We start from the raw sequence: 16,491 nt of genomic DNA, 5'->3' as shown, positions 1-16,491 counted from the left end.
GCCATCCGCCATATTGGAACGGTCAACACACCGGTACGTGAACACTCGAGAGCAAATTGACTGTGCGTCTGAAACCGTAGTTAGACGTATGGATATCTATATCAGCAATAGACTTCAGCAGATGATTTTGCTAAACTAACACAATACAACAAGACGAAGGTCTCAGCTAACACTAGTGTAAAAACCTGTAATATTGAGTTTTTACATAGAAAAACACAAACCAACACATTTTCACCTGTGAAAGGTTATCCCATTTCATCAGGAATTAAAATCTCGGCAGTTTCACAACCAGTACTGAGTAGCCGCTTTTCCACTGTCGGGCCAGTGCGAGCCAAGGGTTTCAATGGGTCGGGCTGGGCTAATAGCCTCGGACCTGTAGCACAGAGCCCAAAACCACACTTCGTTTCTACCGTCGGGCCAGAAGCTCGAATCGCTTCACTAAAACCTGCCCATAACACGCCTCTCTGGAACAACATTGAGCAAACCAATCAATTCACCAACAAATGGAAGTTTTATCAGAGAACAAATCAGAATGGAATCACTGGAAACTAGCGAGATCGCAAAACGAACATGATAAAAGTGGCGGTTTGTTGGCATTTTTGTCGTTTACTTAAAGATTTAAAACCCAAGCATCAATGTTTTAGTTTTACAATATTAAGTGATACATTGATCATAATGAATGAATCTGTGTCAAGATTGCACATTAGTTACACAGAAATAAAGAGGTTTTTACCATTATTTCACGAAAGAAAGAGGATACACATACTTAATCAGTCGCGTCTGTTTCTGTTTATTGGTAGGCACAGGACAGTACACATTTAATCACATTTAAAAAAAGAATGATAATTTCCCACCTAATTTTCCACCAAAAATATGACCTGAGGAGCCTTAGCGCTCTCTCCAGTGACAGTCCCAATACAGTTATATTTTCATTCAGAGAAACAGAGGAAGCTCCTGAAAAGACAGAGTTGCTTTATTTTATGACATATGCGGAGCTAAATATGGATATCAGACAGTCCGGTATAAAGAGACGAGATGTTCTGACAGATAAAATAAGTACACTATTGTGATAGCCTATTGTCTGATTTCTTCAAGAGGTCATATTTACCATGTTTACTATAGTAATGGTTAGCACACATAGTCTTTCGCATGGTATATAAATATATCTACCTTATACGGTGATCAGAATTCACATCAGATCACAAACAGAATTTATTTCAAACACTCGCTGCAATCTGAACATGAGTTTTGAGATCAAATGATTTAAAAAGTTTCAAAGTCTTTAATGCTGATGTTAGCTGGTATATGAAATCATCCGCCCGCAGCGCTGCCGTCTCCAGACTCAGATAAAATCCTAAACGCCTTTGTTCGTAACCACTCCTCAAGCCTGAGCTGGCCTGCTTTGGACCAAGGTATTCAGCGGGCCAAAAAACCCTGGCCATTGGCCCCGAGGAACGAGGCCCGATCGAGCTCTGGAAGTGACGGTGGAAATACTACTTGCTCTGGCACGCACTAGCATGCCAGCATTTGGCCTGACAATGGAAACTCGGCTAGTGATGACATACTGACCATTACAAGATGGCGGGCGCACCTAAGTGTCTGGGACGGTTCAATGTGGCATCTACATATACATGTCTATGAGATCCACTCCTTTTTGAGTTGCCACTAGGGCTGCACGATTTGGGAATTTGGGTTATGTGCGATTATGAAAGCGTAAAGGCTGCAATTTTAATTAAATAAATATATGCCCAGCGTGTCAGTGAAGAGCAGCTCTGTGATCAGTAGTAAATGCTGCTCCGTCTGAAAGCACTGCGAGTTTGAGTCGCTTTTAACGTGCGTTTAAAAAACTAAAAAAGATGTTTAATATTTCCTTTTTGTGAGATGATGTGGCTTCTTATCACAGAATGAGGCAGACGATGAGTTATTTTATAGTATTCTATACAGTGATGAGGTCTATGTCGATTAGCACTGCATTATAATATACTCTATTATTAGGAAAATACCAGAGAAGGCTTGAAGAACTCAAATACACCATATATTGTCGCAGTCGTGTGTTTAATGTCTTCATGTTTAATCAAAGCGCTTCTATCTTCTTTTTACTCAGCTACACAGCGCTAGCTTCACATTAGGGATTTCCTGAAAACGTCATTTTATTACTTCTCTCTGTGGCAAATGTGGTGTTTCTGCTCCAGGGCGCTCCCTGGCCTCCAGAATGACTGAAACATGAGTGTGTTTAGTGCCCCGCAGTGCTCACTCCATCCTATTTTGGGTAAGAAATAGGAAAAATAATACTTCTCGAAATAAATGTCTATGACAATCCATACGTTTTTCTCCAGTGTACAGGAGTTTTTTTCCCCCCAACAGTGGATGCATAAGAGGCTCATATTTCCTATTAAAGACTTGTTCTTGATTTTGCATACCTCCTGACAAAAATTAAGAAATTGATATCACAGATTTTTATAATAATAATAATTATTATAATTATATATTTTATAATAAATCTTTAGACATTTCTAGTGATTTTTAGTCATAGGCTGCCTGCATGTTAACAGGTAACCCTGCAGTTTTTTGTAAAAAAAAAAAAAGTTTTCTGTAAAATATAATAATAATAATAATTTTAGTAGCAGTAGTAGTAGTAGTAGTAGTAGTAGTAGTAGTAGTATATTGTTATATTTATTCTTAAATACTCTATTTTTTATTTTAAATAATGAAAATGTTATACTAATAGTAATATTTCTTTTTTTGTTAAATATTATGATATATTAGCAAATAGCTTAATAATTATTATTAGTCATAATATATAAGCACAAAATATATTTTCATTTGTAAAAAAAATAATAATAATAAATCACATTTTAAATCGCAAATCGCAATTTAAACCAGAATAATCGCATTTCGATATTTTTCCCAAATCTATTGCGACTCATTTTGCCAGCATGGGTCACATATGTTTTAGGATGTTTATACAGTATATTTTTAATGGAAACAGATAGGCATACTTTTTTTCCAGTGTAAATACAATCGTCTGACTCAACATGTCAAAACATTTTAAATTTGTTTAACTTCCATATAATGACCAGTGCTGCTTCCAATTAATGCATGGGGGGGGTAATGCATTACAAGTAACTTGAGTTACGTAATCAGATTACTTTAAAGTAACTAGTAAAGTAAGGCATTACTTTTCAAATGTACAACAAAAAGTAATTTTATTCCACACAAGTTACTTTTTCACATTTATTTGATTGACAGCTCTCCTGTCCCCATGTTGAGAAAAATCGAGAGTAAGTGCAGAGGCGTTGTGTGTGTAAACATGTTATTTTAGTTCTAGACTAAATGTGAGTATTTATTCATCTCATTTTCACAATAAAGATTCAGTACTCCTCAAAATTAATCAAATCAGTCAAATGCAAAATCAGAATACTATGCAAACCTCCAACAATTAAATGTTAAATAAAACAAATATCTGTAGGCAATTAATCTACCTTTATTGACCAATGTCTTGCTGCTGACCTTTGATGATTCAGTTAAACCATTTTATTGGTAACACTTTTTTCTCCTGCGTCCTATTCTTCCATTATCCAGAATGGCAGCACAGCACAGCAGAGCTGCGCCCTCTACTGTTCATGCGTGAATTTGCATTTTTACCTCATGCTGAGGCTTTTTATTTCAGTTTTGGTATGAAGAGGCCTTTACATCTGTACAAACATAGAACTCTATTGTTCTAAAAAATAAAAAAAACACAAAAAAAACAAGCCCAGCCTAAGTGAGAATAAGTAACGCAAAAGTAATGCAATGTATTACTTTTCTTCAAAAGTAACTAAGGGAGTAAGGGAGTAACGCAATATTGTAATGCATTACTTTTCAAAATAACTTTCCCCAACACTGATAATGACTATGTAATGTGGTCCAGGCAACTCCTACATTATCATCACTGCATGTATATTTAAATGCCCTTAAAAAATTTAGTTATGAAACTTCTCTTTGCCCTCAGTCAAAATGATTTGGCAGACAACAAATTAAAGATTCATGACACCAAAGATCGCCCGTTAGATCCACACAAGAAGAACCATTACAGGACATCAGAGCCAGCGGCAAACGTCAGAAGGACTGGCTGAGGAAAGGCTGCTCTCGCCCGGGTTAATGAGCGCTGAGTGCCCGGTGATTGCCTGGATCTCACAACTCCACAAACACAAGATTATTTTTTTTAAATAGGCGCTCTCTTTATAAATAAACCACAGATTTGAGCTTTAAACAACTACATTCCCACCTGAAAAAGTCTTAAAACTACATTTTGTGACACAATAGTAGTATTTTTAAATTATGCAGGGTTTCTCATCACGTCACTTTACCACATGACAGCAGCAAGCAGGCTCCTGATTGGTTATCGTGGCGCGAATTGATGCCAAAGTTCAGATTTTTCAACTCGGGCGTCAGACGCGAATTCGCTTCAAGCACATGAATGCAAAAAAAGCACCACTCGCGCATAATGCGCGTATCGCGCAAGACGCTCAATTTGCGTCCAATGATGCGAACTGGACGCACGAATGAGGCGGAATCGCGTCCATCGCGCAGCACAAAACGCATCTATCGCGCCGCAAGACCTCCTTTGGTGTGAATGCAGCATTAAGGTCCTTTCACACTGGACGCGATTTTGAAGCGGGAATAATTCGCGCAATGGTTTTATTTTTTGATCAGCCGTTTGTGTAATGAATGCTTCCATACCGAACGCGAATGTGCTGCGGCGAAAAAACAACGTTTATTTTTTTTTGTTCGATGTCGATTTTTTTTAACACTAGCAGTGACAGAAAAGGCTTAAAGGTCCCATGGCATGAAATTTTCATTTTATGAGGTATTTCAACATTAATATGAGTTCCCCTAGCCTGAATATTGTCCCCAAGTGGATAGAAATGTTGATCGGTGTAAACCCGAGTTCTGGCTGTCTCTCTCTGCCTTTGAGAAAATGACAGGCCAGACGAGCCAATCCTGAAGTCTCCTGGTTTGACGTCCAAGCAGGAACGGTTTCCTCCCTTTCCTCCGCCCAGAGAATCTGGCACGCCCATGCAAACACTCGAGATCATTAACGTTACTTGTGAACGAGTGAACACTGGCAGTTTCTCAGTGTTTGGATGTACAAATGAAAACAGAAGTCTTTCTTCAGTTCCTTCTGATCTGTGATCATTGATTTCTTATGTGTAGCTTATTATTTATTATTTGTGGACACGCAGCGGCTTCTCTCTCTCCCGACAGAACGGTGTTTTCGTGTTTTCTATCTTGTGAGTCAGTGTTTTTGTACCCTGTGTCCTTGTCGCGTCTATCTGTTCTAAAATGTGCATACAGTCTTTTCTGTTTAACATCAGCAGTCACATCTTTAGAGATAAACTTCACGCACGCCGAAGCTCGGCCTCCAACATCCCCGACCCCCAGTACTGCATCTGGCCCACAGCGGAGGAGCCAAACGCGGCGTGAGATTAAGCAGAAGGAGGGTAAGCGTGAGGGTATCCGGCTAGGCTAGCCAGCTTTCCCCACAATAAACTGGATTACATTCGATTACAGCTGTTGTGTCTTTGTTTGCGCTGTGTAACGTTACTCAATGCGCGTCAATGACGCTATTCATATGATTGGAACATATCTAGAAATAATGCTATACTCAACACTTACTAACTCGTTCATCTCGCTGTAATGGTTCATTGCATGTGTTACAAAGTTGGTAGAATAATGATGAAGAGGACTCGGCGTGACTGGGACTCGTGTTTATTCAGAACTCTCAGATACAAACACAATAAACTCGCGCTGACTGACAGCGCTCTCATAACTCAGTAGTTACTATAAATAACTTTGTTAGCAATCGCTTCGTCTCCGTGATGTCCGGTTCGCGAACGAATCATTCTTTTGAATCGGTTCTTTTTAGTGAACCGAACCAGTTCACCAAATCGGACTGAATCGTTCTAAACGGTTCGCGTCTCGAGTCAGCGCTGATCCATAATTTACTAAAGTTACTAACTTTCTGACATGAGTGACAGCCCCTCCGACTAGAAATAAACTAATAACCTGAAGTATATTCTAGTAACTACAACAGTTCACCCTGAACTGAGACATGCTGAGAGAACTGATGAGAAGTGAACACAGGTCCATCCGTCTCTCTGGCAGACTCGTGCCTGCTCGTGCCTCGTTAAACCACGCCCCCTCCGCTCATTTAAAATGCAAAGATGTCAGCCAATCACAACAGTGGCCGTTTTTACTGAAGTCTCACAGCAGACACGCCTCTTGAAGCAGGGCATTCAGCCACAGGGCAAACAGCAGTATAGAAAAAATGCCTTTTATTTCTAAATTATGACATTTTATGATGTAAAAATCATACTAATAATATAAGTACACCTCAGAAAACACAATAAAATAATAGAAAAATGCCATGCCATGGGACCTTTAAACCAATCACATACAAGGAAACAAAGTTGACGAAATGTCCAGTTGATGTTACTAGCTATTCAATCAACATTAACCTTTGCCAGGTGTCGCATTTCTCACGAGATTACAGCTGTAGTTGTGTTTACAGCTGTACAGATGCAGCTGTGTTTGCCCACTATAGGCTACAGATTACGATATTATAATCAATACGTTTAATTTTTTCTAACCTAATTGTGTCCGCGACTATAGAAAGTGAATGTGTTTCCGTCAGTACGACTGTGGCACTTAAATGTTTACATTGTGACTCAACTGGAAACATAGCTGGAAACAGAGCTGCTCCGGATCGATTGGTTCCTGAAGTGTGTGCTTGTCTCGTCAGATGCGGTGCTACTGTCTCTGGACGAGCTCCTCAAATTGTCCCACGGACATTTGAAAGTAAGTGCGGAACCGGCCATGATAAATTTTTAGCTCCTGTACAAGATTAGCACACTCCCCTTCAGACTGTCTGTTCTTTAAGACTGGGTGCACCCAAAACCTTCTTTTTGGTCTTTTAAAGAAAATGAAAAGCTTGTCTCCATTGAATGATGAAGTGTCCGTGTTTTCTCAGCTGTCGCCGCGAATGTTTTAGGAATGTTGGAGCTCTGAAACGTCGCGAACTCGCGTTGCGGCTGATGTGAATGGTTTTGACGCGAACTGTTCGCACACAAAATATTCGCTTTTTCCGCTTTGCTTTTTCGTTACGCGTCCGGTGTGAAAGAGCCTTAAGAGTGAGTAAATAAATAATGACATAATTTTAGAGGTGAACTGTCCCTTTAAGGACAAGTGGCAGGCTGCACTGTCAATTTAAGAGTGACCTGCCCGCATCTAATATACAGACACATGCCGATTTTACTTTCTCTTTAAACATAACTGACTGCGTTTATGTAAACCATGTGTGTATTTGACAGTATTAGCGCAGTAAGACTACTTAGTCCAGTAATCACGTGTTTGACAGGCTTTTAGTGTGCGCGCCCGGAAAAGCGCATATGCAAGCGAATGAAAGTTTAACCGGCAAGGCTTTAAAACGCATGCAAATAATTACGTTTCGTGATTGTGAATAACTAGAGTTCCGTGAGTATAACTCTACCACTAACGTGTGATGTGAATGTATGTCGCGTTGTTCAGTATTGGGATGGCGGCAAATGATAGAATGTGTAGAAAAATAATTATTTAAATGCAAAACCGAAAAATGAAACGCAATTCACAAGTGCGTATTGAACCGTGAATGCCCAAACGGTTCAATATTATATTGAGAATTGTGGCATCCCTAATGCGCACAGATTCACGCCAAGTTTTATAAATCTCGATATGTGCATGGAAAATATACTGTAACGCAAAATTGTATACAACGTTTATACATCAGGCCCTTGTGCTTCATATTGCAAAAGGTCTGTATTTAAAATAAGGATTGGATAAAACCACTCAGGTTTAAAAAAAAAAAAAATAATAATAATAATTATTCAAACAAAGTATTATAGCAAACACTTCACAATGGAGCACATCCAGAGATATAGTCACCTTCAATTAAATGGCATATGTTTAAAGCACAAAGCAACAGGTTTGCCAGGCCACTATCATTTATGTATCCATTGTCAAATTTACAGAGCAGCACTTTTTCAAAAATACTTTTTGTGGTCTGCTTAACTCTGTTGTTAATCTATGAATAGGTGTGCCGTACAATACCATCTCAGAAAGCATCATGCATACATCAATTTGAAACTATCAGAGAGTCTAGCACACAGAGTTCTAATCTCCTAGGAATTTCAATCTACTGGACACGGACTTGTGTCTTTTTGATCAGAGATGCTGAACTCATTCTGAAACAGAACAATCACAACTACTGTAGTACTGTAAGAGTTTATCAGATTTATACAGCACTGATTGTGTCTTACTTATTTTTCTTTTTTGTACAAGCAAATATAGTTGAATTAAATATTATTGTCCTGTGCATTAAATCCTCTTGGCATTCTCATAAGCGACAGCCACTGAATCACCAAACCACCAAACCATTTCTCTTACTCAAGTCTTACAAAATAAGCCATTTTGCTTCATTTTACATAAGTAACCTCTGTCACAAATGCATTTTACACTTCTTCAGTGCCGCTCTTGCCTTTTTTCATTTCAGTTCTTCTGCTTTCATGAAAGCCCAGAGACTATCCATTATGTGCAATTTAAATGGCCACTCCCAACCCACCAAAAGAGCTATGTGCGAGAAAGTTCATGACTGTCACAGAGCAATAAGAGGCTTTTTCCTTCACACGAGGTTGAGGTGAGTGTGTTTAGTCAGACAAATGCCGGACGCATTTCAAAGTAAGCAGAAAGGAGGAGAAGAATAAATACTGACTACAGAAATATATTCGTATCTTATCAACACACACATACGCAAAATAATTGCATGCACCCTTGATTGATGCATGGTTTTTTTTTTTTTGAATGACATTAACTAAGGCTCCACTATTACTAAGTAAAAAGATTAGATGACAAAAGTTAATTCTTCTCTTACTCCGTGTATTCATGCATTCATAAAAAACGCCAATCAAGCACACAAGTGTCATAATAAATCACTTATAAGTGATATGCTAGGAAATCAACACAATAGTTAACATGATCTAACAACGAGCAACACAACATTAATCTTAATACATTTTAAGAATAATTTTAACATACTGTAAACACAATAAAGTGTCATTAGTTGACATAATATAATATGAACTAACATGAACATTAACTACAATATTAACTAAAATGAACTAACAATATACAAAACATTTGTTACAGTATTTATTCATCGTTGTTAATGTTAGATAATAAAAAATGCATCTGTTCATTGTTTGTTCATGTCAGTTTACAGTGCATTAACTAATGTTAACAAATACAACTTTTGATTTTAATAATGTATTAGTAGATGTTGAAATTAATTTAGATTAATAAAAGCTTCAGAAGTATTGTTCATTCTTAATTAATGTTAACTAAAGTAGTTAACTAATGAAACATTATTGTAAAGTGTTACCACGTGAACTAACAATATTAATAATCAAGATTACTGAATGCTGTAAAAAGTACTTTGCTGAAAGTTCATGATGCCTATTGCTTAGTATAACCTTATTGAAGTATCACCCAGAACTAAATATTTGAATAAACAAAGCTTCTTGTATTCTTTCTCAGTCTGTTTTCTTATTGTGTCACGATATTTACCATACATATCAAGAGCAACTTGTTTTTGATCACTTGAACTATTATTGATCTTGCCAGCACCTTTACAGCGAAATTTTTTGTATTGTTGAAATTGACAACATGCCTTACAGTCTGTATTCTAACTCTAACAAGTCGGCATGCTTAAAACCAAAATATATATGATATTGCAATCCAATGGTGGACATGTGGAGTGGATTTCCAGTGCCCACTGTAATGTCTGGATGCATTAGGCTACAGATGTTGCAGGAACAGAAACCACACGCAGGAACACAAGAGACCAAATATAATGTCATTATAATGTCATTATTGCGAGTGGATAACCGTTGTTTTAATCACCGGAGCTGTCAGCGAATGTCTGGACGACAATGGCTGTGTCTCAATCACAAAAGCTGTGAGCTGCCTAACTAAACAGCATTCCGAGTCAACTCGCGTCTATGGTTCTCACAAATGTTGCACGCGACTGTGCTGTCTTTGTAGACAGCTCACTATGTACTAAGACACAGGCGATATAACGGCGAAACATCGCTAAGACCTGCGTTTAAAGTGCAGCGCGATGTCATTTCAGTCTTTAAAGTCCTTCATGTGGAAACCCTTTTTTTCTTAGCAGAGTTTTCATTCATTTTTCTGTCCGTAACGTCCGTTCTTAACGGGCGGCTCCCTATACTAGCTAACGTTATAGACCCACATAAACGAGACTGACCACATGTAATGTCTCTAATCTATAACATAAAGTTAAACTCAAGACAGCGTAACGTTACCTGTATACTGCACAAGGAACATCGTCCTGGGGATTCGGTTCAAAAAGACGCCAGATAAAGTCCCGTAGGGCTCTGGTAGTGGACGTTATTCCGCGCTAGGAGCTTTGCTGCTGGTGTCTGTGGGTCTGCTGCGCTTATAAATGCTTTAAAGATAGAGCGGACCACAGCGAGGGAGAGAGAGTGGGAGAGAGGAGGATCCACAGTCACGCTCAATACAACGACTACACTGACCGCGAGTGAGTCCGCGACGCGACAAATCTTGTACGTTCTCTTTGTAATTAACCACGAAGGCGAACGACGTCTCTCACGCGCTCGCGTGATTGACGGTTGACTGGTTTGAAATGAAAGCCGTAGTATTTATATTGATCACTGTGCGCGAGTAACCCATTCACAAAATACGCAGTTGTATCGTTGAATAGCCTAATATTGTATATTATACTATATTATAGTAAAATGACTCTATAGTAGGCTATACAGTAGTTTTTGAAACATAGGCTACTATAGTAAATAGAATACATTATACTGTAGTAGGCTATTAGTCAATTGTTAAGTATGATGAGGTAGCCTACTACAAACTGTAGTAGGCCTATATTTACTATAGTATAGTTCAAAAACACTACTAGAGTAATTTTACTATACTACTATAGTATTTAGTATAGTATAGTATACAGGTTGTCAGAATATGTGAAATGTGTCTATTGAGACTTCAAAAGGCTGACATGTTGATATAATGTCAAACCGTGTCAAACCAGTTGTTACTAAGTTTCCAAATTTAACATAACGAATTTAACTATGTTCTGCCAAAATAGTTAGCTTACTTTTTGGTACAAAAAGTAAAAAAATAAATTTAAAAAAATTGGCAAATTGGTCTTATTTTTGAAAAATACAAGCAATAACTTGGTATTAGCCTACTAAAATACGTTAAAAAGTAGGATCATTGCCATTATTCGTTAGAAAAACAAGACATGTCGGTATGTAATATAAAGTATACCTGTATGGTTTTCTTTGTCACTGTAAAGTGTGCTATATTGTTGTTAGAGTGAATATATGTACCAGTAGAGGGAGCAGAGTAACAGTTAAACTCAAGGGATGATTGCCATATAAACTATACAGGATACACACACTAAAACCCCAAGGCCTCTTAAATAATGCACACGTATGGGCCATTCATTGCAGTGGACAAGGAAATTGCTAAACTATGCTGTTCTGCCAGAAAGAGAAAAAAAAATAGTCAAGCATCAAAAGAAGCACATTTATGGAAATGTAAAGGGATATCAAGGCATATCATGACATAATTTTGATTATGAACTATGATTGAACTAGGGGCATTTAGGATTTAAATATTAAGGGGGCTCAGCCTCCAATGAGGGTATGCTTTAAAAAAATATATAATAATTTATTGTTTGTATAGGATAGGCATGAACAATATAGGTTATATCAATTAAATCCCTGAATATTGAATTAATGTATAATCATTTTAAATAACCAGCTATTATTCGTTAATATTCATTAAGCATAGACAAACTTTATACTATTGTAATTGTCTAGATTGGCAATATGTGGGTAGAATTTTTTTAATAAAATTTTTTTCAACACAATGTTCTAAACAGTATTATTTTCAACTACATTTGTGCAGTAAAATTAACTTTAAAGAATATCTACATTTATAATTTTAATTCATGGAGATAACATGGAAAATGTGTCATGCTTTAGTGAAGGATTTCTGTCACCTGGTGGAAAACAAACACACTTTTAATATGAAAATGACATGAAATTACCACTATAACCAGTAGATGGTTGCATAGGGCCACTCATTAGATCATTTGCAATTTTTATACTCCCTTTTATAGTTCTTTCCGCATGTTTTGCTTTTGGATTTATTATCAAATGAATATTGTAACAAATTTGTATGAAATATTGAAAGAGTAGCAAAAGTCACATGCCATTTAAAGCGATTTAATAAATACATAAAAAACTAAATAAATAAGCCCGGATTTTACAGTGGATGCATCATATTATGCAAAATGCATTTCTGACAAAGAACTACACAGATGCAGATATCATAAAAATCTATCAATAAATGCACACATAAATGTTGTCGCCTGCTTTTGACTCTTGCACTGCGCTGCAACGGCTTGACCAGGATGAGCCGAAGCCTGCCGCCGGTTTCATATGAGTTATAAAGGGGACTGAAGTGATCACAAATTATGCACAGGGCTCGACATTAAAGGGGTGGTAAACCATGATTTCACTATTCTAACTTTAGCTAGTGTGTAATGTTGCTGCGACTACACACATTCCTCCAGGGTTGGTGACATCACCAGGCTCAATATTTACATAAACCCCTCCTCCGAGAATATTAAATAAGGGGGGGGTGAGGCCATTTTGTATCGCGGCGCTGTTGTGGTATAGTGGTATAGGCTGGAGTGGTGTTGCTGCAATGCCGACGAAACGCTGTTATTTTCATCCGGATTGCAGGTCTGGGGTACTTGCTTTGTTCAGCCTTCCTTGTGGGACGGGGGTGCGTTGCAGAGCGTTTAACATACAGCATGTTATATGCACGTGTGTTTGAGACGGAGGGGAACAGGCGCGCGCGGGGCTCCTGCTGCACATTTCACGGAGGAAAACTTCCACAAACTTCGCGAGTTCAATGCAGGATATGCACAACGGCTTGTCCTGAAAGCTGGATTTACAAACAGAAGCTGTTTACGGGCCACTATCTGTAAGTCTGATTTATTTTTCATCGATGTGTTTTCCTGTAATAGGTTAATTGTGCGTTGTAGCAAGGAAGTAAACAGATGACAACGCTGTTCTGAAAACCACTCTGTTAAATGCTCATTCATACTTAACGTTATCCGACAAACACCTAACGTTACAAAACACTAACGTTAAAATCTCAACAGCGAACTTGGCATTAGTGTAAATGATTCTTTGATTAGAGCTTTTATGTATTGTTTATCTACAGGCATGCTAAACATGGTTCTGTGTGTGATTTGGCTAACTTACTAGTAAAGCCAGTGTTTAGTGTTTGTTTTGGGTTAATAGTTCTTGCCACAGATATTTGGCTATAATCGATCTAAAAATACAAAAGTGCCATTCAGTAGCGATCACTATAGATCCGCAGTCTTTACTCTTGAGGACTGAACAGGTTGAACAGGTTCTGCTCGATCATCTTCACTAAAATGTTCTGGGTCTGATTCGGGCTCAGATTGGTATGGTTTTATTGACGCCATTGTTTCTAATACTGACCAAAGCACAGCCTCCAGGTAAGGGGCGTGGCGTTTCCGATAAACGTGCACTGCGGTTAGCGAATCACAGCACACTGGGCCAGCTAACCAATCTGAGCCCATCGCGTATTTTTGATGGACTGGCTTCATAGAACCCGGAAAGCATCAGACCGTTTTACAAGGAGGGACAGAGCAGTGAAGAATAAAGGTCAAATATATGAAAAATAATGATTTTTTTTTTTTTAAACGAAGCATGAACACATGTTACAGTGCACCCCACAAACACAATCAAGCCTTCAAAAGAATGTGTTTTACCACCCCTTTAACACTTGTCCGCTTGTCCAGGGGAAAAGTGGGTTTTTTGAAGGGGCAAGTGAAAGAGAATTTTACTTGCCCGACCTGACAAGTATCCTGATTAAAACTTCAAAAAATAACTAGGGAATCACTAAAAGGCAAGAATGATTCTGCATTCATTTAGTGTAAGTGGCGATCGATAGTGGATAATAATATATAATGTATAATGAACTGACGGTAACAAGGTTGCGCTGTTGAGGCTCATGCAGCCTCTCGAGGAGAAATCACAACAAATGAGCGCCGCTCATACAAAGAAACTCAGTCAACATAAACATACACGGTTAATATACAAATTGTGGAGTTTTTATATTTAGAACATTTGATGGCCTACAATTAAGCAACATCACAGAACCAAGAGAGAGCTGTTTTCCTGAATACCATCATGACTGAAGACAACACGGATTTCATATGATATGACAGTTCCATAAACAATTAATTAACATTAAGTCACTTACATTTTAGATGCAATATTCACTGTTTTTGTTCGATTTCAGCAGCGAAAATAGTTCCAAACAAAGATCACAGCAGAACCATAACGCATCTCAAAGCAACAGTGTGTTACTGAATGATTCAGCGTTTTGAATGAATCGGTTGAATCAAAGATTCAATGACCTATTCGTAAACGACTGCGGCCCTGTCCCAAATAACACCCTCAACCCTCACGGTCTTCCTCTGAGTCCGCACTTTCGTGACGTAACCTGTGCGGGCTCGGCAGAAGTGTGCATTAAGGGTGCAAATCGACCTCAAAGGGGGCGCTTGTGAGCACCCTTCTGAGACCTAAAATGACAAATGGGACACCCTACTGTCTCGTGGACTTAACGGACATGCACACGCAGCGGCCATTGTAAGTCCACAAGACCGAAAGTGCACATGAAGTGTGCCATTTGGGACAGGACCTGCCTCATTCTTGAATGAATCATTCGTTTGAAAGAATCATTTAAATGAATGACTCAATGACTCACTCATTAAGACGGTCACCTGCTGCCACCTACTGGTGGTTTAGTTTAATCTTTACAACATTTCTTATTTGTATATTCAAACATATTTAAATTCGATTTACATATTTGCATAAGATTATTTAAAGCAGTTGTAATTTTTTTTGTGTAAATGATTTAATTGATTGGTAACAGCCCTATAGAGTCTTATTCTAATTTAATTTTAGATAAAAATTAAAAAACCTTTATAAAAGGTAAAAATATCACAAATCGTCTCGGTTACGTATGGTAACCCTCGTTCCCTGAAGGAGGGAATGGATACGTCCGACGTGACCGACTGAAAGGGAAATGCAGATTTAAATATGTCACAGCTGATTGAACGCTGGGGAGAATATTGTTTCAGAAAAAATTATAATATAAAAAAAAAATTTTTCCAGACAAGCAAATTTTTTACTCGGACAAGTGACAGATTTACTTGTCCGAAGGAACCGGCTTAATTTCGAGCCCTGATGCATACATATACAGAGTTATTAGCAAATATTCAGGGGGGCTAAAGCCCTCCTAAAATGGGCCTAGCGATGCCCCTGGAACTATGCCTTCACGTTCAACCATATTTTTCATATATGAAATGCATAAAAAAGACATCCAACCAACAAAGCAATGTTAGCTACCAGAACATAACCGAATAACACCTAAGCTGTTTTTCTTATATGCAATTTCCAATTTCCTTCGAACAATCGAAGTGCAACAAGGTGTTATGAGCAGAACATATGACTGGCAGCATGCTGGGGGTCTAGGAGAGGTTAAATAATCCTTTGGCTTGCTGGAATCCCAGAAGAACTTTAACACCTCCATGTTTACAGCTCAGAATCTCAGGCCTAAGCTGTACGGCATAGCCAGGGTTACTTTCAGAGCTAAGAACCTTTAACAGATGCCTTAACACATTCAACAGGAGTGTGTCTTGGTTAGGGGAGCAGTGGAGACCGGTGTTAGGAGCACTGCGTTTGAAATTACAACAGTCTCATAAAAGCATGATGAGAGCGTGGGTGGAAACCGCGGCCTGCTACAGCTGCTAAACCTGATGAACACTGCAGACCAACCTCAGGGGAAAATAATCAAAACTTTATATATAATTCGGGTGCATTAGCATACTGAAACAAAGTCAAGAATCTAGATGGTCCAATGAGTGGTTCAAATATCTGCTTAAGAGCCTATTTATATACTTTGATATTTGATGTAAATATAATTAACTAGCTTGTTTTGGCACACCGCCACTGTCTCCATATACAACGTTTCATGGAGGCCGACATTGGCCATCGTATCTGGCAGCCGCTTTCCTTTTTTTTTAGGATGTGCATGGATGCAAACATTGGCATATTCATTATGAACTGTTTATTTTGCCATTCTTAACAATTAGCTCTAACTATTCAAAAGCCAAAGGGGATACAAACAGCTGTCAAGACGATTTTTCAGAGGTAAAATGAGCATGTCTATGATGTCGGCACTCATTTTAAACAGTTTTCATGCAATTAGAGGAATAAATGTGGCATGGCGCTGTTTTAGTCGCGTAAAAATATT

At 38.2% G+C, this 16,491-nt stretch overlaps 1 protein-coding gene across 10 annotated transcripts in view; it reads right to left on the bottom strand.

Moving 5' to 3' along the window:
- The window catches only part of enox2 (ecto-NOX disulfide-thiol exchanger 2), a 356,101-nt gene that overhangs the window by 243,726 nt on the left and 95,884 nt on the right, over positions 1–16,491 (bottom strand). Inside the window, exon 1 of one of the 10 annotated variants that reach the window (XM_079839854.1) lies at positions 10,398–10,693. The exons of 8 other annotated variants lie outside the window; for them this stretch is intronic. In XM_079839854.1, the coding sequence (XP_079695980.1) occupies positions 10,398–10,419 (22 nt within the window). In that variant the 5' untranslated portion in view covers positions 10,420–10,693. Of the gene's footprint in view, positions 1–10,397; positions 10,694–16,491 lie in introns of those variants that run through there. One more of the 10 variants, XM_079839858.1, reaches the window with a different exon arrangement.

This window comes from Gobio gobio (genome assembly GCF_949357685.1).
Source record: "Gobio gobio genome assembly, chromosome: 16".
Classification (NCBI taxonomy): Eukaryota; Metazoa; Chordata; class Actinopteri; order Cypriniformes; family Gobionidae; genus Gobio; species Gobio gobio.
Note: the sequence above shows the minus strand (reverse complement) of the source record. Positions and strands in the feature narration are given on the sequence as shown.